The 27,091-nt window shown below is 45.8% G+C and overlaps 4 protein-coding genes and 1 pseudogene across 5 annotated transcripts in view; 4 read left to right on the top strand and 1 right to left on the bottom strand.

Moving 5' to 3' along the window:
* Window positions 1–26,580, top strand: part of LOC110058537 (tauropine dehydrogenase-like) — a 53,171-nt gene extending 26,591 nt beyond the window's left edge. Inside the window, exons 4-6 of the mRNA XM_089290812.1 lie at window positions 16,316–16,816; window positions 22,534–22,839; window positions 23,568–26,580. Of these exons, the coding sequence (XP_089146938.1) occupies window positions 16,316–16,816; window positions 22,534–22,839; window positions 23,568–23,960 (1,200 nt within the window). The 3' untranslated portion in view covers window positions 23,961–26,580. The remainder of the gene's footprint in view (window positions 1–16,315; window positions 16,817–22,533; window positions 22,840–23,567) is intronic.
* Window positions 737–3,482, top strand: LOC149110535 (uncharacterized protein F54H12.2-like). The gene has a single exon (XM_089290813.1). It carries the CDS (start codon window positions 1,174–1,176, stop codon window positions 2,560–2,562), a length of 1,389 nt encoding a protein of 462 aa, XP_089146939.1. The 5' UTR covers window positions 737–1,173; the 3' UTR covers window positions 2,563–3,482.
* Window positions 4,287–5,405, top strand: LOC149110536 (uncharacterized; annotated as a pseudogene).
* LOC149110537 (uncharacterized) lies at window positions 5,955–6,932 on the top strand. The gene has a single exon (XM_089290818.1). The coding sequence runs from the start codon at window positions 5,955–5,957 to the stop codon at window positions 6,450–6,452; it is 498 nt and encodes a 165-aa protein (XP_089146944.1). The 3' UTR covers window positions 6,453–6,932.
* LOC149110538 (uncharacterized) lies at window positions 9,079–10,993 on the bottom strand. Of its 2 annotated transcripts, none has more exons than XM_089290817.1 (2): window positions 10,976–10,993; window positions 9,079–9,928 (listed from the first exon to the last, which is right to left on the bottom strand). In XM_089290817.1, the coding sequence occupies exon 2, from the start codon at window positions 9,679–9,681 to the stop codon at window positions 9,160–9,162; it is 522 nt and encodes a 173-aa protein (XP_089146943.1). In that variant the 5' UTR covers window positions 9,682–9,928; window positions 10,976–10,993; the 3' UTR covers window positions 9,079–9,159. The 2 variants fall into 2 exon arrangements, with proteins under 2 accessions (XP_089146943.1, XP_089146942.1); XM_089290816.1 differs by lacking the exon at window positions 10,976–10,993 and adding an exon at window positions 10,245–10,262.
* Window positions 26,581–27,091: the final 511 nt, after the last annotated feature.

Here is a 27,091-nt window from a genome sequence, read left to right on the forward strand (position 1 = left end):
GGTGTCGGATTCATGAAATCCATGATCTCCTTTTTCACGCGACAACGCATCTTCAAGAACTCTGGACCTAAATTGGGAGCCAAATATGTCACGAATGATGGGAAGAGAAGCTACGTCAAGTTCAAGTGGGAAGGTGATGAACTGGTCACGGACAATGAAAACACCTTTCGTCCGGTCACGCATTTCCCCGCGTTCCACGTCAATGTTGAACTGGCTTTAAAAATGGGATGGCTCAAAAAGAACAGCAGTGGTTACGAACTGGGACCTAATTTGCAGTTGGAACTTTTTGACGATGTCGTTCCGGACATCAGCGTCGTCGGGGACGTCCACGACAAGGACGGATCACCTGTCTTTTGGGGTGTCATCACGGATAAAGGAGGAAATGGAGATTTTTTAAAACTCAGCATCTATTGCAATTGGCGTTTTCTAAACCTGAACAAAGCGTTCGAGGTGGTGGTGGGAAGCAGTTCGCGTTCCTTGTTCGTCTACTCGGACGTGGCTAGAAGTGGCGTGGTGGGAAATCAAGTCACGGATGTACTGAGAGAGGTCAACTTGATTAGAACAGGTGCGGGTGTTCAGTATTTCGAGCCTTACCACATTCAATATATTCCCGTGCGCAAAGACGTCATTGACATAATAGAGGTGCAAGTGGCTGAGACAACTGGAGAACTGGTGAGATTTGGACCTGGTAATACGATCGTGACGTTACACTTTAAGAAAGAATGATCGGTGGAACGTTGGTACGATTTCATCCCGATAAAATGAGGCAATCCGGAGACGGATTCGGCATGGCTTGGAGAGGTGTCAAGAAACGAGGTCCCGGCATTCTACGAGACTTTATCACCGAGACGGCCACGGAAGGTCTGAAAGGTTTAAATTCGGGCGGCAAGGGAGGAAAGCCCAATTGGAGAGGAGGTCTCGCCGGGGTCAAGAGAGGAGCGAAACGAGCCGTGAAACGTAAAGCAACGCAAGAGATCAAACGGGCGTTGTCGAAAAAAGTGAGAAAAGATCTCTTTGGAGTATGAATCCCATTTACTCGAGGCGCGTGAGACTTATTCCGATACGACGAACGTATAAAGGCGGATCGATCTTCCCGTCCCGATCAAAACGTCCGAACTATCGTTGGGTGCAGTCGGCCCTGAGAAGGAGACGAAGACGACGACGACGTAGACGATGACGGACCTCGTGGCTCATGCCCGTTCGGCGGGGGTTCGTAACCCTCGTCTGAACATGTTCAGTACCCCTCCCACAGATGTCAGCATGTCGTCTCGACGGTTGGTGAGAATCAACCCGTTCAATACGGGGATCAACCCCGTGACCTTCCAAGTCGATCCGCAAGAAGACTTTATCGACTTGAACGAGAGTTTCTTCGAAGTGGAATTGACCGTTAAGAAAAGTGACGCGACGAATCTGCTGACGGCGGATGTCATGGGACTCGCCAACAATCTGGCCCACACCCTCTTCAAACAGATCAATGTGAGATTGAATGGGACTCTCATCAGCCCCCAGACGGATACTTACCACCTCAAAGCCTACATCGAGACCCTGTTGAACCACGACCGAGACGACGGTGAATCGATCCTAACACCCAGCGGATGGTACAACTGTCTCGGTGTACCCGACGACGGAGATGCCGATGAATTGACAGCCAACGCGTTGGATTTTACTACTCCTCACGCTGAATATACTGCTTTAACCCAAGATCTCAAGAATTTGGTCCAGGGACGAGCCCAGTTTCTGGACGGAGAAGCCGTGACTTTGAGGTTCAAACCTTTCCTGGAAGTGTTTCATCTCAGCAAATTACTGTTACCTGGCGTGCAGATCCAGATCGACATGTACTTCAATGCCCCAGCCCTGTGGACCATCCGATGGCATGGTGCTAGTACTCTGAGACTGACTGAAGCCGACGTGAAAGTGAGATTGTTCCTGTCTCAAGTGAGAGTGACTCCCTCGGTGTACCGAGAGATCATGACCAGCCTGAAAGGAGGAAGAGTGGCCACTTACCCCACGGTGAGAGGTGAAATTCGCACTTACTCGCATCCCAACGACAATCGTCATTTCGAGTGCAGCAATCCTTTCCACAATAAATTGCCTAATCGGTTAGTGGTGTTGTTGATGAAACAAACTGCCTTCAACGGAACTGTGACGATCAATCCGTTCAATTTTGGAAAATTCAATCTGGCTTCCATCAAACAATTGGTGAGAGGTGAAGAATACCCCTACGAGACCTTGGAGCTCGATCACGATGGGGACAGTAAAGATCAGAGAGGTTACTACAGATTCCTCCAAGCCTCAGGAGCGTTGTGCAGGGGAAAAGGAAACATGGTCCGAAAAGTGGATTGGGGGGACGGCAAGAGATGCAACATGTTTGTATTTGACAACACGGCCAATGGATGTTTGGACAGTCCAGTGTTGAACCCCAAGCAAGAAGGTGAACTGCGTCTGGTGATCGATTTCGGAGCCAATCCGGGAGAAAACCTGACTATCTTGTTGTACGGCGAATTCGAGAATTTGCTGGAGATCAACGAGAACCGAGTCGTCATCTACGACGTGTACCAATGAGAAGAAAAAAAAATGGAGAAAGTAGCCTTGAATAATATACAATTGGATCATTTGGCCCGGACGAATCCGTCCCTACGCTGTGTCTTTTACGGCACGGTCCCTTGCGATCGGCTTCCCAGGACAGTCCCTCAAGAAGGACCGACCGCTTACATCGTGAACACGGACCCTCACGACAAACCGGGCGTGCATTGGATCGCTTTGTGGGCCGACAAGAACAAGTGCGAGATCCTGGACAGTTACGGTCTACCGTTGGACGCGTACGGAACCGCCGAACCGATCCAAGCATGGTTGGATCGTCATTTCAAGTACCAGATTCACAACGGCAAGAGTCTGCAGTCCCTGTTCAGCCAGAGTTGCGGCGGTTACGCCCTGATGTTCCTGATCGACCGAGCCGAAGGTCGTGACATGAACGAGTTCTTGAATCGTTTTAAGAAAAACGAGTTTGTGGAGAACGATCGTAAAGTAGGACACATGGTAGAACGTCTGATCGTGGACGAGTTGGCCTGGCGCAAGATTTGTAAAACCCCGTGTCACCAGGACACGAGCGGTTCCTCCCGAGGAGTGCGTCATTTGTTATAAAGTAAGCTGTTCGAAATAAAAGAGGTTCATTTTTGAAAAAGAGGTTGTGTGGTAGTCATGGCTCTTCAGTTTCAAGGGCATAGACATTTGGACGACGTGATAGCCAGGTTAGAAAAACGCTATGGAAAAGCGGGTGGAAAGACGCCTCAACCCAGTGAGGCTCATTTCAAGAAAAACCAACCGCCAAAACGACAACTCAATCTGAACATACTTCAACCCGCCAAAAGACAAGTGTCTTTTCAACCGCCGTCCGTCCTGGACACCGGTGCATTACCGGCGACGGTGACCACGCGTAGGAAACGCAAGAGAGCCGCCCCTGCCATGCCGAAGCTTTCCGAGAAGGAAGATAGGAAAAGAAGAATGAAAAAGAGGCATTGGTACGAGGACAAGTTCGGAGATTTGAGTAAATTCGCCAAGAAAAAACCTCGAAAAAAGAGATCGGCGCCTGCCAAGAAAAAAGGACGTCCCAAGAGAGCCGCTGCCAAGAGGGCCATGGCCAAGATCAGGAGTAGGGCCAAGAAAAAACCCATCTGTTTCAATCGTAAGGTCACCCTATTGGGTCTGTTGAAACGCATCCCGGCCGTCAAGACCCCATTGGCCAAGTTGTTCAGATAAAAACGGAACGTCTCGAGACCCTGTGCCATTTCATGATCATGGAACGACGCAAAGCGTTTCAATTTCACACGCCGTCGAGTTTGTTGATAGCGGGTCCGTCGGGGTGCGGCAAGACGGTGTTCACGACCAAACTGCTCTTGGAGAACGGCGACTTGTTCCAACAGACACCGAAGAGTATTCATTACTGCTACGGATCGTGGCAAGACGGTTTCCAAAAGCTCAAGAAGGGTGGAGTCAAGTTTTACGAAGGCATCCCCGACAGCGAACAGTTACCCCGATGGTTTCCCGGAGGGGGTGTGTTGGTCTTGGACGATCTGATGGACGAGGGTGGTAACGACAAGCGCGTGTTGGATCTCTTCACCAAACATTCGCATCATCGGAACATCACGGTGATCTACCTGTGTCAGGATCTATTCCCCAACGGAAAATTCGCCAAGACCATTTCCAGAAACGCGCATTACATCGCGGCCTTCAAGAACCCTCGGGATCAGTTGGGGATACGAAATTTACTTCTGCAATCGTTTCCCACGCAATGGCAGGAGGTGTTGGACACGTTTCGCAAGGTCACCGATCGACCTTACGGTTACATGCTATTGGATCTTCATCCAGCCAGTCAGGACGATCAACGTGTCCTCAGCCATGTGTTAAAAGACGAAGGATTCGTCCGATGCCATCAGTTTGCATCATGTTGAGGAGCGAGGTCGAGTGGTTTCCGCTATTCATTCACCTGTGTAAAAACAGGCTCAAATACATCATGAACCCCCACGAGCTGGACTACGAACCGATGAGACAGGTCACGGAATGCGAGAGTTACCGTCAAGTACGGTCCATCATCAACGCATATAACGGTGAAGGTTTCGATTATTTGGTTCATAAACAACGAGAACTCGCTGAGAAGAAGATAGAAAGAGAAAGGTACATGGATAAAAATGAGCTCTTATGGTAGTGACGATTTCAACTTCTCGGCTCTGGAAGATTATTCGCCTTGGGGGACACCGGCTCGGACGAGTACTCCGATTCCGCCTGCCGCGGGTGTGGGTACGAGTCTGAACACGCCTCCTTCACCGCGATCGTCACTGGCAACACCGCCCCTGCCCAATGTCTCGCCCGTCGGAGTGGGCACCGCTGGCTCGGGTGCACCGCAGACCAACGTCACGGTGGGTGTCGGCAGTGCTGGATCGGTGTCGCGCGCCAATGTCACGGCAGGTGTCGGGGCACCCAGGATAACAATGTCCACCCCTTTGGCACACGCTGTTCGAGGAGGGAAACGACCGAGACGCGTCCCACGTCAAAACACACCAACGTCCTCCAGTGATTCCGGCAGCCGCAGACGAAGTAGCGCTAGTGGTAGCGGCGGTGGCAGAGGCAGAGGCAGAGGCGGAGGCGGAGGCGGAGGAAGTGGTAGTGACTCCACTCCGCCTTCGTCGATTCGATCGGGTCGAGGAGGAGGAAGAAGAAGGAGGCGAGGAGACCGTGTTCTCGACCAAGCCCAGATGCAGCAACAATTGGAAGAGATTTTGCGCCAACAACAACAGACGGCCGCGGGTCGTCGCATTGCGGGCATCACGACCACCAACACGATTACGACCACCTATAAAAACGGACAACGTCCTACCGTCACACGCAATTCGACCAGTGTACGTAACTGAGAACAACAACAACCATGAGAAGACGCCGTCGTCGACCGAAAAGGAGAAAGCAATGGGGCGGTGCTCTTGCGAATGCCCTGTCTGCGATGTTACCCATTGGTAAAGGGGCTGCCTTGGGATTGGCCAAAGCGTTGGGTGGTCGCGCCGTGAAAACAGGCATCCGAGCTGGAACGACCGCTGCCATTGGTGGTGTGGGAGTGGGCGTGGGTCGCGGGATCCGAAGACTCGTGAGACTTAAGAAAAGACGACCCCCTCGTCGATGAAAAACCATTCGAATCAAGATGTTGAGGAGTGAAGTCGAGTGGTTCCCCTACTTTTTGCATCTATGTCGATGCTCTCGCTCTTACTGGGATGCGACCAGCATGGATCACGAAGACATGAAACGGATCGCGGACGAGTGCGATAGTTACCGACAAGTCCAGGACATCCTGAACCAATCCGTGGAAACCGCCTTCAAGGACGAGATCTGGGAATACAAGCAACAAGCTAAAAGGATCGAACGTCCCGACAGAAAGTCAGACTACGTTTGGCACTGGTTGGAAAAGAGTCATGAGTACTTCTGTCTGTTTATTGGATGAACCTTTCAACACCGTGGTGGATTTGGATTCCCTGAAACGTTTGGACGTCTTGTACGCTTTCTACCACAAGTATTGGTGGTGTCGAAGGCAGATGTTCGGTTACTACAAGTTGTGTAACGCCATTCTCAACGGACTGGCCTTACTGACGGTGGCCGTGAGTATCGTCTTGGGATCCGTGTGGAAAGATGGGTACACGGTGGTAGGATTGACGGCTTTCGCCACCTTACTGAAAGGATGGAACGATTTCAAGAAGTATTCGTTCAAGATGGACATGGCCCAATTCGCTTACACGACGTACGAAAAGACGCTGACAGAACTCAGGAACTACGCTCTGGGTGGCGTGGAGGAATTGGATGGGTTTTTGACCAAGATGCAAACGTTGGACGACGTGGTGACGGATTTTACATCTCCCACGTACGACCGATACGTTCGAGACTACGCCCTACGATTTAGGCACGTGCCGCTATAAAAATGACATCGCGGCCAACCTCTTCATTCAGAACCAACATGCCCAAGAGGTCGAGGAGAAAGAAAGCGTCTTCGAGAAGGCGTAAAACCGCTAAAACCACTAAAAGAAGACGGTACCAAAGGGGAGAAGGGATCGGCACTGTGGTGGCGGGTTTACCCAAGGCGGCTTGGGGTATCACCAAAGGCATAGAAAGCCTGAGAGCCAAACAAGAACGGGCGCATACCAAAAGGATGCAGGAACGAATGAGACGAGGTGAAAAAATTCCACACAAGGGCGAAGAGTTCCGATGCTCCATCATGTGAAAATAAAAGGACGAGACTAGCCGACGTACACCTCACTCGTCACCATGACAGCCCGAAGGAGGAGTAGGAGACGAAGAAGGAGACAGAAAGGGGGTGATTTGGCGAGTATGATGAGAGCCGCGGGTATGGGTGCTCTGGCTGGACCCTTCGGTTTAATGGACAGACATATCCATAAGAACAGGGGAAAGATCGAAAGAGTCTTACGCAGGATACCCTTTCAAACGGCCTTCAGGCGTCGAGGAAAGCGATAAAAGGAGTACGTCAATCCACTCGTGTGCATAAGTCCACGATGAAGCGGTTACGACGACAACGTCCTTTCCTGACGCGCGTCCTGAAAGAAGCCAATCGGAACAAACGTCAACGGATGTTACAAATCGCCGACAAAGATCAGATCAACGCCATCAGCGAGATGGTTCTCAATTTGCTGAAAAAGAGGATACCCATCAACGCAACGACTTATGGGAAACTGAAAAGACATAAAAGGGTTCTGCGCGAAGTGGGTAGACGCAAAAATTCTCTCAAGCGTCGAAGAGAACATCTCCTCACCCAAAACGGAGCGGGGTTCTGGAGCGGTTTGCACGGTTGTTTCAAAGCATGTTGTGTACGGTGAAAGGACGCAGTGAGGACGGTTACCCGCTGGAGGGGATCGACGTCATACCCAATTTCCCACCGAGAGAAGACGAGTCTCACAATACCATTCCTAAACTCGTGCAGTTGTTGCAAGACGCCAATCGTCGCGAAGCCCGATGGAAAGACTCGTACGAGTACTTGAACAAGAGGTACCACGACCTGTATCAAGAATACATGGCTTTAAAGTTCGGTGACTTCTGCCAAACCTGTCAAACGAAACGAGATACCACGCCGCCCGGTGGGTGCATCGAGTTGTGCAGGGAGTGCGGTAAAGGCAAGCGAACCGTTCGAAGTCTCGAACTCGAGTTGGAAAAGAAAGACGAATCCATACGGTACTGGCAAGACTGTTACGAGACGGCCTTGAGAGAATTGTCCGAGTTTCCTGACACGACCTTGAGTCAGAAGGTATGAACGAAGTCATGATGGTGCCCGTTCAAGAATTCAATCGTCTGCAAGATTATTACAAGGGGAAGATCAGCCAGAATGCCTTGTTGAACAAAGCCGGACGTCTGGCCGCCGAAGAACATCTCATCCTGAACGACAAACGCATCCCCGACAGCATGGCCGTTAAGATGACCAAACCCATCGCCTCCGAGGAAGGGAAACTGGTGAAACGTATACGGACGGGTAAAAGCGGTCCCATCTCGTACCAGGGAACGACAGAACCCGAAGGCATGGTCGACGCACCCGTCGAAACTCTGTTGAAACAGATCCTCAAGGGAGTCAACCAACCAGCCGCAGCCCCCGTGATCATCCCGCCACAACCCCTTTCTACGACAGGACTGAAAAAGGAGCTGAAAACCCCCATACCCTCCACGTCAGGTTTTAAAAAGGAGAAGAAAACCCCCAAACCTACCATTCCACCCAAACCAGTCACGCTAGGTAAAACTCCCCTATCGTCCAAGAAAAAAGCACCCATCTCCGATAGAGCCAGACGTGTACTGAAATCACTCGGTATCGACTACGACGACGGTGGTTACAGTCCCAAAGGTAAGGCAAAGAAGTACAAGAAGGTCAAACCGTCAGCCGCAGAAAAGTTACAAGCAGGGTGGGAAGATTTCGAAGACCCCTGGAGAAGGGGACTGGACTATGACTCGGATTAAGAAGAGGAAAAAGGCACCTCCACCCCCGAGGAGAAGTACTCGACGTCGCCGTCGCCAACGAGGGTATGGGATCGACATCCAAAAATGGTTGGCCAAGACTGGGATCGAGTTTCATTGGCCCGGTTATCAGTACATGGGACCTGGTACCAAACTGAAGAAACGTCTGGCGCGTGGAGACCCCGGGATCAACCGTCTGGACCGACTGGCCAAACAACACGACATTGACTATTCCAGGGCCAAGAACTTACAGGACAAATGGAACGCCGACACCAAGATGATCCAGGCCATCGACAAATTACCCGGACGTAAAACCATGACAGAACGCATTGTTAAGAAAATCATGCAGACCAAGAAACGTTGGAAATTGTAAAACCTTTTATTGTTGTAATTAAAAGTTACACACGCTTTGTTGTTTTTCAAAAAGAGTCTCTTTTGTCCTATAAATAGTGTTCCAACTGATTCATAAGTTCGGCGGTAATGTATACATTGCGCGAATATTCAAACTGAGTAGCCTGCTCTACCTTATCCTCGCGTTCAAATTGTTGAAACCATCTACCCATGTCGTGTAACATAAACGACATGTTATCAAGCTCAGCAGCTATTTCAGTTATCATTTTTTCTGTTTTCCGTCTTTCTTGCATTCGTCTTACTCTGTTTTCTTCTGCTTCCTTCCTATTTTTTCCTGATTTCCGAAAGTCTCCGTTTTACAGGATCCTCGGGTTCCGCTAACATGCGTTCTAACTCTGCTACCAACCCTTCATCAGGCTCAGAGTCAGAGTCAGAGGAGGAGGAATAAGACAACCGCCTCCCACGGCGTTGCGGTGGGGGTAATGCGTGTGGTGCTGCAGTGGTATTGGTGGTAGTGCTCTTAGCGGCGGTGGTCGTGGTGTTGGACGGTGGTATTGTTTTCCTGAAATCCGTCAGCTCAACCCGAACTCCCAACAAACCCCGAAGAATTTCATCCGGATCGTAATCATGCTCTTCCCACTGTCGTGTTGCAGGTAAACGGGAGCGACGTTTGCGTTCCCTATAACGATTTAACGCGTCGCGCACCATGTCACGCATCTTGTACCGTGCACGATACCGTCTTTTCTGCTCGTGAACTTTCTCCGGATTTCTTTTCTTCCACTCTCGCACGAACTCTCTTCTTCTCACTCTCTGTCGTTTCAATGCTTCAGCGGAGCGGGCAGGCATGGTCTTCCGTAATGGACGCTCATACAAGTTCTAAAATGAGCGTGGAGAATAATCGTGCTCTATCTATCTACTATATCTCTCTATATCTCTATATATCTATATATCTCTATATCTCTATATCTACTATATCTACTATATCTCATTTAAAAGAGCATAAAAAATACTCTCTAGAAAAAAAAGTTTTCCTTCATGGAAGCTAATAGTAATTTTTAAACAATTTAAATAAATTAAACTTCACAAAAAAAATCTCGCAAAAAAAAAAATCTCGCATTTCCGTCACCATGGCAACAGCCAGTTGAATATTAACTCGAATCGAGTTACGCGTCAGAGTAGTATAGGACGTTAATAGGGGCAGTAACCAATCAGGAGCCAGGGATTGTACCACGTGACCAACTTTTTCCCATACATTCTCTTAAATTTGAAAATCCAAGATGGCGCCTATTTATCAAAACATGGCGCCCGTGACGTCACACAGGTCGCGCTAACATTACTACTGTACTGTAGTAGTTTTTAAACAATTTAAATAAATTAAACTTCACAAAAAAACAAAAACAAAAAAAAACAAAAAAAAAAAATCTCGCAAAAAAAAAAAATCTCGCATTTCCGTCACCATGGCAACAGCCAGTTGAATATTAACTCGAATCGAGTTACGCGTCAGAGTAGTATAGGACGTTAATAGGGGCAGTAACCAATCAGGAGCCAGGGATTGTACCACGTGACCAACTTTTTCCCATACATTCTCTTAAATTTGAAAATCCAAGATGGCGCCTATTTATCAAAACATGGCGCCCGTGACGTCACACAGGTCGCGCTAACATTACTACTGTACTGTAGTAGTTTTTAAACAATTTAAATAAATTAAACTTCACAAAAAAACAAAAACAAAAAAAAACAAAAAAAAAAAATCTCGCAAAAAAAAAAAATCTCGCATTTCCGTCACCATGGCAACAGCCAGTTGAATATTAACTCGAATCGAGTTACGCGTCAGAGTAGTATAGGACGTTAATAGGGGCAGTAACCAATCAGGAGCCAGGGATTGTACCACGTGACCAACTTTTTCCCATACATTCTCTTAAATTTGAAAATCCAAGATGGCGCCTATTTATCAAAACATGGCGCCCGTGACGTCACACAGGTCGCGCTAACATTACTACTGTACTGTAGTAGTTTTTAAACAATTTAAATAAATTAAACTTCACAAAAAAAACAAAAACAAAAAAACAAAAAAACAAAAAAAACAAAAAAATCTCGCAAAAAAAAAACAAAAAAAAAAAAAATCTCGCAAAAAAAAAACAAAAAAAAAAATCTCGCAAAAAAAAAATCAGTATTTTCGATTTGCATAAACAAGGTGGTGCCTTTGGTAGCAAAACATAGCGTCCATGCCCAAATAAGGGCAACATGTCCAAATAAGGAGAAATATGAAATCGAGGTTGTGACGCGCATGTCCAAATAAGGCGATAGCCAATCCATGAGATCGAGACCAAGTCACGTGTTACCACCGACCCAGGGGATAGGTGGATATACCCCACACTCGGTCGGAGACTGGACACCATTATACCGTGTGTATAAAAAAATCGAGTCGAACCGTTCGAGTCACTCTGAGTTTTGAACTTGTATCGAGCGCTGGAAAGAAGAAACCATGGCACAGGAGCTGACCGACGAGGAGATGAACCAACAGATGGATCAACATGAATCAGTGACCGATGAAGAGATGAACCAACTGATGGACCAATATGAAGCAGTGAGTATGACGTGTACCCTATGTAAGAAAGTCATCTTTAGAACTCTAACCCTAATCTTTTTTCATAGAGTTACTGGGATTGGTTACCGGAAGAACTAAAGCGTTACGTACTTGACTTAGCAACCTGGCAGTGCATACGCGATAGAAGGAACAATTATCAAATGAGAAACCTTCTCGAAGAAATCTTGGATTATGGCGAACTGAAAAGACGATGGGGTTACGGTCACATAAGAATCATAAGAAGTAACTATATATGGGAATCTCATTTTTGCGATCGTGGCTATCGTTTCTCAACTTTCCATGGTTATTATGTCAACAAGCGTGGCGAGAAAAATTTAATCCATTTAGGAAATAGTTACTTACACGCGCTCCTAAACGTAAATGATAAAAAATCGCTCTTGTCCCAAACCCCTTCTCTTGGAGACCTGGCAATAAAAACTGACTAATTAAAAAACGTTGTGTTTGATGTCTTTTTACAGAACAGACGGACCTACGACGAAGCCTTTCCCTTCGACGACGATGACGACGACCGAGCGATGTTCCAAACCGGAGGTGGTAGCAATACAAGACCCCTCCTAGACTTCGACTTAAGACCCATAGGCGCTCGACGTCGCTGGAGAAACGTCCTCCACAAACAACGGTACGAAGCCACGCTCAAACAACACAGAGACGCGACTCGCGAGGACAATCTAGGCCAAGAATTGACTCAGGCCCTTCAACGATCCATCGAGCAACAAATCGCTCAGGATCCTACCCTGACACCCGACTCCACGGTCCATTTCACCATGCAGTCCCGTGCCTTCACGCACGCCTTTCAGTCCACCACCTTCACCGTGCGCGAATTCGAAGAAGGGAGTGAAAGACTAGCCACTTATCTCCAGTCTCTCGCGGCCAAACTCAACTCCAACGAAGAATTCACCCCCGACGACACGTTTACCATGGAAACCACTTTCATACGTACCCCGGGTCGTGGCAGCGGAAAAAAACGATACAAGCCGAGTTGCGCCGCCGTGCGGAACATCGTCAAACGGTCGCGCGTGACCATCCAAAACAAAGACACTCTCTGCTGCGCCCGAGCCATCGTCACCATGAAAGCCTGGGTAGACGCGAACGAGAATTCGCGTGACCTAGATTACCGCAATCTCAGTCAGGGACGACCCGTCCAAGAGCGATTGGCCAAAGACCTCCACCGTCGTGCCAACGTTCCCGAAGGACCTTGCGGCATTCCCGAACTGCAAAAGTTTCAGGCCGCCTTACCTGGTTACCAGCTCAAAGTCATGTCCATCGACCCACCCCACATGATCATCTACGTGGGACCCGAACCCTCGACCAAGATCATTCGTCTCATCAAAGAAGACGATCACTACGACGGATGCAATTCGTTTAAGGGATTCATCGGCAAATCCTACTTCTGCGACGAATGCAATCGAGGCTACGATCACGAGGACTTTAAAAATCATCCCTGCCTCGGTCAATGGTGCCCCGCCTGCAAACGAAAAGACTGTCCCGATTTCATCGAGAAAAAACGACCCCTAGCACGCGGAAAGTTTCCCGAACCCACCTCAATCTGCCGATTGTGTCACAGAAAATTCTTCGGAGCCCAATGCTACAACTATCACCTGCAACGGCAGAGTCTCAGCATCCCCTCCATCTGCAACACTTACAAAAAGTGTGAGAAGTGTTGCCAAGTCTACGAGCTTAAATGCAAGAACAAGCAAGGAGGGCGCCCCCGTGGTCACAAGTGCGAATGGGGCGAATGCCGCATCTGTGAAAAACAAGTCTATCTGGAGACGCACCGATGTTACATCCAACGCCTCCCCGAAGACGAAGACGAACCCAAAAAGAAACTCGTTCCCCGCGACAAAGTCAACGGGCGACCCTTCGAAGAACCCGGACCCGACGATCCAGACACGAGCGTCTGGGTAGACAAAGACCCGCCCCTTCAAGTGTACTGCGACTACGAAGCCATCACCGACGCCGAAGGGAATCAGACCCCCATTCTACTCTGCCTGGAGGACGACGAAAATGAGATATGCCACTCCTTCTATGGGCCCAACTGCACCGCCGACATGTTCGACCAACTCGAATCCCTCGCCGTCGACCAGGACAATGACGAACGGAACGTCATCGTCATCTTTCACAATCTCAAAGGCTACGACGGAATGTTCATCCTGCAACACTGTTATGCCACCCATCGAGAAGTCACGGACCAAATCCCCCTAGGCACCAAGATACTGTCCCTAAAATCCGACAGACTGACTTTCAAAGATTCCCTCTGCTTTCTCCCGTTCCCACTGGCCAACTTTCCTGTCACCTTCGGAATCACAGAACTGCATAAAGGATTCTTCCCACACAAATTCAACACCCTAGAAAACCAAGCGTACGAAGGTCCCATGCCTCCGAGAGACATGTACGATCCCGACGGCATGTCCGCCAAAAAGAAAGCCGAGTTCGACCAGTGGTACCAAGAGAAAGTCGACAACGACTACCATTTCGTACTAAGGGAAGAAATGGAAGCCTACTGCGAGTCGGACGTCAAACTCCTCAAAGCGGGCTGTCAAAAGTTCCGGCAAGAATTCAAAGAAAAAGCCGACTTTGACCCCATGGAGAAATGCCTCACCATCGCCTCCGCCTGCAACCGATTCTGGCGCAAGAAACTCGTCCCGCTCAACACCATCGCCTCCAGACCCCCGCGAGGATGGCACGGCGCCCGATCCAATCAGTCCGTCGAAGCCCTGAAATGGCTAGCCTGGCAAGAACACTCGTTGCAACGCACGGGTCAAGGTGATCGTATCCGCACCGTGCGAAACGGCGGCGAAGTACGACTAGCCAATCAGCTCGTGGACGGATACGATCCGACCACTCGAACCGTCTACGAATTCCACGGATGTCTATGGCACGGATGTCCTCGCTGTTTCCCGACCCATCGAGACCGATATCCCATCTATCACGCCGATCGCACCATGCAGGAAGTCCACGAGGCCACACTCCGCAAACACGACCTTCTCAGCAGACAAGGTTACCAGCTCTGCGTCAAGTGGGAATGCGACTGGAACCTAGAAGTCAAAACCGACCCTGATCTACGTCGGTTCCTAGACACGTTCGAAATCGTCCAACCGCTCGAACCCCGAGACGCTTTCTTCGGAGGACGCACGAACGCTGTCAAACTGCATCACGTGGCCGACGTGGCTCAAGGAGAGAAAATCAAGTACATCGACGTGACGTCGCTCTACCCCTGGGTCAACAAGGGAAGCAAATACCCCATAGGACACCCGCAAGTCATCGTCAACCCCGACGACCAAGACATCCATCACTACTTCGGTATGGCCAAAGTGGACATACTACCACCTCACGAACTTTACCATCCCGTTCTACCTTTTCGGCACGAGAAAAAACTCACCTTCCCACTCTGCCGATCGTGCGTGGAACACGAAATGAACAAACCCCTCCTTGAGAAATCACATCAATGCTCTCACACGGCCGAGCAACGCACGCTACGAGGGACCTGGTGCACCCCCGAAATCGAGAAAGCCGTTGCCATGGGATACACGCTCATCAAGATCCACGAAGTCCACCATTTCCCTGAAAGACAACGCCATACAGGACTCTTTGCCGATTACGTGAACACCTGGCTAAAAATCAAACAGGAATCCTCCGGCTACCCGAGCTGGTGTCACACCCCCCAAGACAAGACACGGTACGTGCAACAATACCACCAGAAAGAAGGCATCGCTCTCGATCCGGACATGATCCAGAAAAACCCCGGACGCAAAGCCACCGCCAAACTCATGCTCAACTCTTTCTGGGGCAAGTTCGGCGAAAACCTACACAAACCCACTACCGAAGTCGTCTACACCGCAGCGCAACTCTTTGCACTCGTTTCAAACCCCTTCCACGAGATAAAACAAGTCAGAATCGCCAACGACGAAGCCCTAGAGGTCGTCCACGCCGAGCTCGAAGACAACCAACCCGATAACGGACGAATCAACATCTTCATCGCCGCTTTCACCACCTGCTGGGCTCGGCTCAAATTATACAGCTACCTGGAACTGTTAAAGCAACAAGTCCTCTACTTTGACACCGATTCCGTCATCTACTCGCACAAACCAGGTCAAGCCGACGTTCCGCTAGGCGATTACCTCGGAGAGATGACCAACGAGCTCGACGACGGTGATTACATCATCGATTTCACCTCAGCAGGACCCAAGAATTACGGGTACAAAACCCACCAAGGCAAAGTCTGCTGCAAAGTCCGAGGCTTCTCCCTCAATGTACGAGGATCCAGGCAACTCAACTATGGCGTCATGAAACAAAATCTCCTCGACGAACTCGAACAACCTCTCGAGGACGGTGGACGACGCAACATCCCCGTCGTCAACCCCAACTTCTTCTACAGAAACCCAGCCACCAAACATCTCAAGGTCATCACACACACCAAACGCTACGGACTTGTCTTCGACAAACGCGTCGTAGACACGAACACTTTCAAATCGTTTCCATACGGATACACACCCATGTAACTTCCTGTAAAATCAATAAAATCAATTGTTAAAACTCACTTCCTGTCTATCGCCTTATTTGGGCACGCGCGTGACCTGGGATGTAAAAGACTGCTGACCTGTGACGTCACTGCAGACGCATGTTTGACACCCGGTCGCCATCTTGTTTATGCAAATCGAAAATACTGCCCTCTGATTGGTCGAGAGCCTTTTTTAATGATATGCACGGCCTTCTGATTGGCTACGTGCCCTATTAACGTGCTTTACTACTGATATTTTTTGCCCTTCGCTTATACCGGTAGTTTGTGGGTATACCGGTTGATTTTTCATTTCAGTTGTTTTCCAAGTGATGGTATGCTTCAGAAATTTATATAAGCTCTAATTTAATTTTCAGAACAGGCTTCGCACAGGTATAAAGCTGTTGATTTGCGGTTTGGGCAATGAAGCACGCGTTTTTGCCAGTATTGCATCATCTGTGAAAGGTACTGAAGTTCGAGTTCTCCCAGACCGCTGGAATATGCTAACGAACGACTTCAAGGTGACTTTTCACCGGAATGGAGAAGAACCAACTTGTATTACATCTAGACCTCCACTAGTAACACATAACCCAGAGGATGCCATGCAAGATGTTGACATCGTGGTCTTTATGCTGCCTGCCACTGCTCATGAAGATTTTCTTCATGCCCTGAGACCTTACATAAAACCAGGCGTAATAATAGTCGGCCTACCAGGGGAACCAGGGTTCGAGTTCCAGGTGCGTGAAGCACTGGGTGATGTACTGCAACAATGTACCATCATGAATTTTGAGTCATCACCTTGGCTCTGCCGTAGCACTGAGTTTGTTGTTGCCTGTGACGTTTTTGGCACCAAGGATACCCTACTGGGAGCCATAAAGGTAAGCATCTCACTTGTCGCTGGCCCGTTGGTAGATCAAGAGAGCGTAAAGCTGATAATGACATAAATTACATAATAACAACTGTTATGTGCGAAAATATGCAAACGGTTTTCCGAGAAAATCTGTTAGCTACAAATGTAAAACAGCAGGGAACTCCCTTAATTAAAGGGACGTACCGCCAGGCAGGGTATAGTTTGGCCTCGCTGCTCTCAGCAGGTGTATAATACATGTATTGTTGCAAGGGAGGATGAAGGGGTAGGGTTAGATACCAAAACAATAGAGTTTATGTCCTTGGGCATAGATATGTTTTGGCTCGACTCAGACTCATTTAAGAGGCCCTGCACCTAAGAAACGACCGATGATTTCCGGCTAAAAAATAAAATCAGCCGATTTTTATCTCTCAAGTAGAGGTTACCGAATACTATTTAAAAATGAGTTTCTTTTGTTTCAGTTTCGCTTTAAACCAAAAATATCGAGCCGCAAAGTGTTTCCGTCTGAAAGCAGCAAAATCAGGCCGAAAATAAGCCCCCGCAAAAAACTGTTCAGAAATTACTATCGCAACGCAAAATAATGAGAAAACTACACAGTGTTGAAGAAAAAGGCCTTTTAATGCAATATCATTCGATAAACATCAAAAAACTGCCGAAGCGATCAACAAATAAAGTTTCAAATATTGCATACTAAATTAGATGGAGCGTTGGAGCTGATTTTAAAATAATTATTTCTCAAAAGTTCAACGCTTTTGAAAGCAATCACAGTGATGAATGAGACATTGGAGGGATACAAATCACGTTTCTGGAAAAACATTTTTCGGCCAAAGTATATTGACCTTGTACAAAGCGTTCAAAGTTACCGTTTTTACCGTTATCCTGCTACTTCGGCGAAACACTTCTCTTTTGCCAATACGGCCGTGGATAGCGTGTTAAACGCCACTTCAAACCTTGCTAGGCATTCAAAGACCGTCCTAAGTAGAAGGAAGTAGAATTAAGAGAGAAAGGAAGATGAAAAATACGCAGAAAAAGAAAATAACTCGAAATTACCATCTGCTAACGAAAGTTGAATCTGGAAAATGTCGTCGCGTGACAGCGGTCAGTGACGTCATTGGTCACGTAAAGGTCGCAAGAGCGTGGGAAAACGAGTCTGCAATGTCCTTCGGGCGGTCAGCGGCTAGAGATCCAGTCGTGACCCCATAACTCAGATCACGCTGCGGCCAAAACGGTGTGGCGGTTGGGGAAGTTTTTCTTTTTGAGTGACCATCATTTGTGAAAAATAACATAACATTGTTCCACTAAACGTTTTCTGGCCGGGAAAAATTGTTTTCCTATTTGTGCATTCGTTTTGATTCCACCGCTATTGATACAAATAACGTCAATGGCCGCTGTCACGCGACGACATTTTCCAGATTCAACTTTCGTTAGCAGATGGTAATTTCGAGTTATTTTCTTTTTCTGTGTATTTTTCATCTTCCTTTCTCTTTCAATTCTACATCCTTCTACTCAGGATAGTCTCTGAATGCCTAGCAAGGTTTAAAGTGGCGTTTACCACGCTATCCACGGCCGTATTGGCAAAAGAGAAGCGTTTCGCCGAAGTAGCAGGATAACGGTAAAAACGGTAACTTTGAACGCTTTGTACAAGGTCAATATACTTTGGCCGAAAAATGTTTTTCCAGAAACGTGATTTGTATCCCTCCAATGTCTCATTCATCACTGTGATTGCTTTCAAAAGCGTTGAACTTTTGAGAAATAATTATTTTAAAATCAGCTCCAACGCTCCATCTAATTTAGTATGCAATATTTGAAACTTTATTTGTTGATCGCTTCGGCAGTTTTTTGATGTTTATCGAATGATATTGCATTAAAAGGCCTTTTTCTTCAACACTGTGTAGTTTTCTCATTATTTTGCGTTGCGGTAGTAATTTCTGAACAGTTTTTTGCGGGGGCTTTTTTCGGCCTGATTTTGCTGCTTTCAGACGGAAACACTTTGCGGCTCGATATTTTTGGTTTAAAGCGAAACTGAAACAAAAGAAATTCATTTTTAAATAGTATTCGGTAACCTCTACTTGAGAGATAAAAATCGGCCGATTTTATTTTTTAGCCGGAAATCATCGGTCGTTTCTTAGGTGCAGGGCCTCTTAAGCCCGAACCGCTAGGCCAGGGTTAAAACGAGCTCTCAGAAAATCCCGAAACATATTTATGCCAAGAACATCAACTTTGTTACTATTACTATCTCTTTGGAGGGCATTGACAAAATAAAACCTGAAAAAAAGAATCACAGCAAAACAGTCTGAACTATCACGCGAGCGTTTACTAGCTGAATGGCTTTTATTTCCCTCAATGAAAATACAGAATACATCAAGCGAAGCTGGCTAGAAATTACAAAATCTTGCCAGATTGGCGTTATTGGCTGAACTGAGTGCTTTTGGCTTGAAGCCGCAAAACTGCAGTTGGCCACCGCCCATGCAGCTACTACACGCGGTATTTACATCAGAAGCTTCTCTTGAAAAAAACGGACGACTAGGAATGTCTGAACAAGCACGTTTCCGTGAGGCTGAGCTATCCTTTATATAGGATGTCAAGCTTTGTTCGTTTTTATGCCTCGTAATGGCGCAAATTGCTTTGCTTCAACCCGCCTTTGTTAAGAGTGCTATAGTAGACGCCCTTACGCAAAATGCCGAGTGGACCTGGGAAAGTCCAGTCTTTTTGGGCACAAGTTGGGCAGTGGACCTCTTTCGCAAGGGCTCGTTCTTGTACCAACACTCTGCCGCCTTGCCTATATGATCCTTCATATATTCACTTGAATTACTCATCATCTACGTGTATATTAGGAGCTCACAACGTGACCAGCTCCCAGTTAGCTTGATAGCTCAGTTGGTAGAGCACTGCACCGGTATCGCAGAGGTCATGGGTTTGAATCCCGTTTAGGCCTGAATGTTTTTTCAGGCTTTGATTTCACAACTGCTTAAGTTGTGTAAAACTGAGATGATCAATCGTGTCTTCATATGTTTCTCCGCAGTTCAAATATATGATCTTGCATTGGAGAACTGTCAACGGAGTCTGAAACAGGGCTTCACAATCAGAGTGAAGTGTACTCAGCATCAATTTCAGCGATGAGATGGGAACCATCCACGAACCAGGTATCCCATACATTCTCACATCAGTGTAATCTTCATCTTTCTGTTTAGAACCACCTTGATTGTTCTTGGTTTGCTCAGTATGTTTCTTTGTCTTGATCGTCGTTCTTGAACTCGAGATAGTTCTTTGTAAGTTCGCGCCAAACTTCCCTTCCTCTCCGGCCCAAATTATAACAAAGGTTGAACCACACAAATTCTTGGAGATTTTCTGGACAGTCAATCGAAAAATATAAATTCAGTTTCTCCATATCCCCAGCTGCAATTGGATTCTTGTGTTGTGGTTAAGGGTTCCCGCGCTTGTAATATGATTTAAAAACGAATTTAAACAACTTGTTCGCTTGTGTGAACTCGACATCTTTCAGGATGTTTATCGACCTTGAAATAGGCTGTCCCGTAATTGTACGGTGAATAGCAGCTCGTATACAAGTCAAGGCACCCTGGGTGAGATCTGTTTTCTTGTTTGTTTTCACCTCTTCAAAACTTTCCGTTCAGTTCAGCAGGGTTCACAATGTGAAGATCACAGCTTATTTTTCGCTTCTCTAGCCACTGAGTAAACTTCTTCAAACCCCAAGAGGTCTGTTTTCCGGTGTTTTCTGGCACGGAATCAGCCTCTGTCTTTTGTAGATCTTCTTCCACTTGTTGGAAAGACTGAGAATTTAGATTTTCTTCGTTGTTTTCTGTTTTTCCACCCATGATTTGGGCATAAAAATGGCGACGTCATTTCTCTCACTAACGCCGCAAGAAAACGGCGCGAACATTGTATTGGCTTCTGGATTTGGATTGCCTGCTTACTTCGTACGATTGTTTGATTCTCACTTTTCATGTATTTTAGCTCTCTGAAATAATATTTCAGAGAGCTAAAATACATTATAACCTGCCAAATTCTCCATTTTAGCCCACATAATGTGCCACAATGCCCGACAAAGTGATAATAATAGACCTTATTCCCAGGGTAATCTCTATTTCATAGACATGGTACCCAGTTCTTCCGCGGATAGTATTACCAAGCATTTTGCCTTGTTGCTTTCGTGGAGGATGAAAATGGGTGTAAATTCGTTTCGCGGTCTACATGAGCAAATTCAGTTCCTCGTCACAAGAGTGGAAATTTCTACTCTCTCCTGGGAAGGCAGGAGTGATCTAAAAATAAATGGAGAAGGTTAACCTTGGGAAAAACCCTATTAGGAGGATTAATTCTCTTACTCTTCATCCTCTCTTGATGGTTGTCAGTGTCCGTCATATCCACTCAGTTCTTTATCTTAAGCAGGTTCGAGAATATAGAGGGTTTGTTGGTGGTGTAGGCATTGAATGTTGTTTTTGTCGTGGTAAGTATATTCACCCCCGGTTAACGCTAATTGAACATAGAAGAGATTGTTCCACTAACTTGTAACCTTTTGTATTAGCTCTTTATAGCCAGCCTAAAGGCCGTAGCAACGCAGTTTTTCGATGGTGAAGAGCGGGGTGGCAACTTGGAAATGCAGCCAAAGGGCACATATTAAAAGAATACTCTACTTGCAAAAAATTTCGGACGTCTCAGTTATTTCAGACGTTTTATTTTCGGACACTTTTTATCTTATTTCAGACGAATTTCGGACGACAATGTCAGATACTTTGCTGAAACATAGTTTAAGTAAATTTACGGCTACAAACTGCGAATTAGACTGAGACAACATCCGTGAAAACGATGTTTGAATGCACCCTAAGGTTTTACGGATACACCGACGAGAAAATAACACAAATTCTATCAAGGCATTAGGTATGTTAAGCGGTGTCTCAACTAAAGTTCGCTCCATAAAGCCTGGCATAAAGGAAACTAAGAGCCGTGGAACTACTTCAGAGCTTTATACTGTACTGGAAATATTTCGGACGCTTTAAAAAATTTCGGACGCTTAATTTCAGACTGTTTTGTTTTCGGACTACTTTTTTGGTCCGAAATTACAATCCTCCAAAATTTTTTGCAATTCATGTACCAGTGGGTATCTTGGTTTTCTTTAAAATAACTGTTTGTGTTAGATACTGCATTTGATATCGATACATAATAGTTTCCTATTCGTACTAGCAAGTTGGTGGATAGAGCGGTTGACAATTCGTTGAGTTCATTACAACTCGGAGTAAGTGCATCTATCCGTTGCAAAGTGCGGGAAAATGAGTGTGAATAAGAAAACCAATCGGAACCCAAAACTCGGAAACTCGGAAACCGAGGGTTTCAAAGTGTAGGTAACACTATCCACTGGTTGAATCGCTATCCAGTGGATAGTGTTGTTTGTTTCACCAACACTTTTCCGTTGGATAGCGTTGTTATCGGTGGATAGCGTAGCCGTTATCCACTCGCTACGCTATCCACTCTGCGAAAAAAAAATGTAAATGTCGCCCGCTATCCCACTAATATGAGGTTACTTTAACTTGAGGTTAATTCTTCTTGCCTCATTACTTTACATTAAACCCAGCTATACAACAAAATATTAATTACTGAGCCCTTGACAAACAGTTGGTTTTGTTCTTCCGAGAATATCCAGATTCGAAGACCATCCCGCTAGTCTCTCGCGGCCCTGCGAGACCTTCCTAACTTTTTGTTTGTGCTTATTCACAGCAAGGAAAGGATGTTGCTCCCAAGAAAGACCCAGTTTCCACACTACAATCTCTCCTAGGACCCCTCCCTGAACTTAACGTCTCTGGTCACTTATTGGGTGTTCAGTTGATGAGCGTCAATGCCTACCTGCACACGTCAATACTCTATGGTCAATGGGAGGGGTGGCAAGGGAAACCAGTGGATGAACCACCTCTGTTCTGCAATGGCCTGACTGAGCCAGCAGCGGACCTGCTGTCCAGCATATCAGATGAGATTGTGGAAATTGCCAAGCTCATTGAGTTGAATACTGAAGCTAATATGTCTCATGTAAGAGTTTTAAATTGATAAAAAGTAACTAATCTTTATTTTTTTTTTCTCATCGTCAGGATTTTGTACTACAAGCACAGTAAGCGAGATAAGAAGTTGAACAATAGTGCTGGGAAGGGAGGAAAAACAATTGAATTCATCTTCGACTATAGGGCGGGATCAGCTGTCACCGACAGACAGGCAGGGGAAAGGCAAACATCCTGACTGATAGGACAGACAGACAGACACACGGAGAGGAAGGTTTATCTAACTATCTACTTCCGACCAACCGACTAACGTTCATACTCATACTGTAGAGTAGTTTGTGTGTTTACTGAGCTCTCAACCAGACGGTTCGAGATCAGCACACTGTATTTGTGGGTAGAGGTGTATAAGTCTGCCCTTGGTCCGTGACGTTGTAATGACTAGTTTTGTTTCATCACTGAACAAAGTATGGTGAGTGACGTCTGTACAAGCCTTGTTTAGAGGTTGCTTCAGCGATTTGCACGTTTTGTCTTTAAGCCACGTGACGTCAGACTCGAGAAAAAACAGTTTGTTAAATTGGAGTGACAGGCCTACACGGACTACTACGGTTCGTGAAATTTCTACATTTGCCGTTCTCTTATAAATTTCAGCCTCTCCGCCTTTTATTTTGTTCCTCACTTGTTTCTGAATGGACTTAATGTTTTTGTGTATTTAGCTTGATGGTATGTGTTCTCGTTTTTCTTGACATAAACTCTTTTCTTCAGGTTGTACACATTCATCTATGGCTTGTGCAACGTTATTCTCATGACATCTCAAATAAGTCGACCCTTCACAAGGCAATACAGACCAATGCTGCTTGTCAAGGGATAAAGCATCCAGTTAAGACAACTGAAGACGGCAAATTCGTGCCAGATTTCACGCACCGTTACATGACCGAGAATGTTCCCTACGGCCTGGTAGTCATTCGGGGTATTGCAGAAATTGTGGGTGTTAGAACGCCGAATATTGACAAGGTGCTTACATGGTGTCAAGAGAAAATGGGCAAAGAATACCTCGTGAACTCAAAATTGCGAGGAAAAGATGTCGCTTCATCCAGAGCGCCGCAGAGATATGGATTCACTACTATTGAACACATCTTATCGGTGACCCGTTGGTAGATCAAGAGAGAGTAAAGTTAATAATTGCATAAATTGAATAATAATAATACTACTACTACTACCACTACCACTACCACTACCACTACCACTACCACTACCACTACCACTACCACTACCACTACCACTGCCACTGCCACTACCACTACCACTACCACTACCACTACCACTACCACTACCACTACCACTACCACTACCACTACCACTACCACTACCACTGCCACTGCCACTGCCACTGCCACTACCACTACCACTACCACTACTACTACTACTAATAATAATAATAATAATAATAAATAATAATAGTAATAATAATAATAATAATATTAACAAAAATAACTGTTTAGTGCGAAAATATGCGAAAGGTTTTCTGAGAATATCTGTGAGTTACAAATGTAGAACGCCCGGGAACTCCGTTATATGGCCCATACAGGGACGTACCTCCAGGCAGGGTATAGTTTGACCTGCTGCACTCAGCAGGTGTATAATACATGTATGGTTGCAAAGGAGGATGAAGGGCAGGTAATAGACCTTATTCTCAGGGTAATATACATAGACATCGAAGACATAGTACCCAGTTCTTCCGCGGATAGTGTTATCAAGCACTTTGCCTGGTTGTTTTCGTGCTGTCCACGTGAGCAAATTCAGTTCTGCGTCACAATAGTGGAAATTTCTACTCTCTCCTGGGAAGAAAGGAGTGATCTAAAAATAACTTAAGAATGATTAGCTTGGGAAAAAGTCAAGTAGAAGGATTAACTCTCTTACTCTTCATCCTCTCTTGATAATAATAATAATATTATTATTATTACTATTGTTATTATTATTATTAGCAATAGTAATTGGACCGAGTGGAGAACAATTCAGGGAGTAATCACGCGAGCAATTTCAAAATCGGACGAGCGTGAAGCGCGAAGCCGATTTGAAATTACGGAGGTATCTATAACAAATTTAAGAATTAAAAATGTCTTTTAAGAACTTCTTTTGAGTGAAGACGGCTGTAACGCTTTTCAAATACTTTGAAAACTGTAGAAAACAGTGCGAAGGAAGCCATTAAAGCGCGCGTAATTGACGTGCGAATCACATGGGTATCCAATTACAGGTGTCCAATTACAAAGAGTTCAAATTGGATACCTGTAATTGGACACCCACGTGATCGCGCGCCGATTACGTGACAAATAGGCGCGCGGAGAACCAATCACGATCGAGAATTTTGTTATAGATACGATTTTTATTGTTACTGTCATTGTTATTGTTATTGCTATGGTTGTTGTTGTTATTGTTATTATTATTATTTTATATAGCGCATGCTCCCAAACCATCCAGCAGCGCTGTACAATTTCCTAATAAAATAATAAGTAAATAATTAAAATAATAAAAAGATGAAAAGTAAATAATCAAATCATGAAGTTAAGGAATTCCTAATAACAATTTTTAAAAAGAAAAGTATTTAGCTTAGATTTAAATGTCGCTAACGACCTACAGTTTCTTATATTCTCTGGTAGTGAGTTCCAAAAAACTGGAGCAGTATATGAAAATGCAGTGTCCGTGCGTCCTAAGATTTCATTTAGGGGTAACAAGTTGGGATTTATTGAACCAGCGTAATGATCTAGGAGGAACGTATGGTTGTAATGGTTCGCTTAAATAAGGAGGGCCAATACCATTAATAGATTTAAAGGCCAAAAGCAGCATTTACGGTTGTCAGTATCCGCCTTATCCACTCAATTATTTATGTTTAACAGGTTCTAGAATATAGAGGGTTTGTTAGTGAGGGAGGTATTGAATGTTTTCTTTGTCGTAGTAAGTATTCCCACCCCCGGTTATAGAAAGCATTGTTACAAAAACTTGTAACTTTTGTAATAGCCCTTTATAACAAGCCTCAAGGCCGTGGCAACGCAGTTTTTCGAGGGTGGGGAGCGGAGTCCAGCCAAAGGGCACATAAAAGGATACATTACTTGCAAAAAATTTCGGACATAATATTTCGGACGCATAGCTTAAGCAAACTTACGGCTAAAAAACACGAATTAGACTGAAATAACATCCGTGAAAACGATGTTTGAATGCACCCCCAAGGTTTTAAAGATACACCGACGAGAAAATAACACAAAATCTATCAAGGCATTACATATCTCAAGCAGTGTCTCTACTTGAGTTCGCTCCATAAAGCCTGGCATAAAGGAAACTAAGAGCTTTGGAGCTACTTCAGAGCTTTATATTGTACTGGAAACATTTCTGACGCTTTAAAAAACTTCGGACGCTTAATTAAGCGTCCGAAATTTTTTAAAGCGTCCGAAATATTCGAAGCGTCCGAAATATTGATCGAACAATAACACTACCCACAGTGATTATCAAAAAGGTTGTAGTTATGTCAGTCGGGAGGTCTGTAGTAGTCGGTATTTATTCACTTGAGTGGAATCCACCCTATGCTACTTTAATATAAAAGTGTGTTATTAAGGTTTGTAGTTCAGATAAGTCACTCGGAAATGTGGAACAACAAAAAAAGAACATTTACGAAAAGGAGATTGCTGCAATTTATTTATAATGTATAACCCTAAACCCTTCACTTGGGACAGATGTAAAGTAACAAATAATATAAGCTGTAAAAATAAAAAGCAACCGGAGTAAAGTGTCGTGGATACTTAAAATGAGTCGACAAAAGCTTCATGAAGGTAACAGATTTTTTCCTAACTGTACTGGTTGAGTTGCCTGCGAGTTAAAAGGCAACTTTCCAGGCATGTCCATTGTCGTATTCTGTGAAAAGTTCAAAAAGCTGGCTTCGCATAATTTCGAGCCCATCAAAATCACTGGGGACCAGTTATCCTCTCCGTCCCCTCCCTTAGCTACAGTGTGTGCGGTCGTGATACCTAGATCATGGACAGTACCCTTACCTTGTAGTGATCATACTTACTCACATATAGGGTTGTACTAAGGACTGGTTCACTGGCCGTAGAATGAAACGTGGCTTGGGACTTTATCGGTCGACCAAGGTACGGAACTTAACAACTGCCCCCGAACCTTCGTTTGCGTCGCTTTTTCACGTTGTGGACAATTTCAATCCCTGGACTTTAAATTAAAGTTGAACCACGCCCGTCGATTAGGCGAGTTTTGTTGTTGTAGTTGTCGTTTTGTTTTGTTTT

The sequence above is a fragment of the Orbicella faveolata genome, unplaced genomic scaffold (genome assembly GCF_042242905.1).
Source record: "Orbicella faveolata isolate gen_17 unplaced genomic scaffold, um_ofav_v1 contig_24, whole genome shotgun sequence".
In the NCBI taxonomy this organism is placed as follows: domain Eukaryota; kingdom Metazoa; phylum Cnidaria; class Anthozoa; order Scleractinia; family Merulinidae; genus Orbicella; species Orbicella faveolata.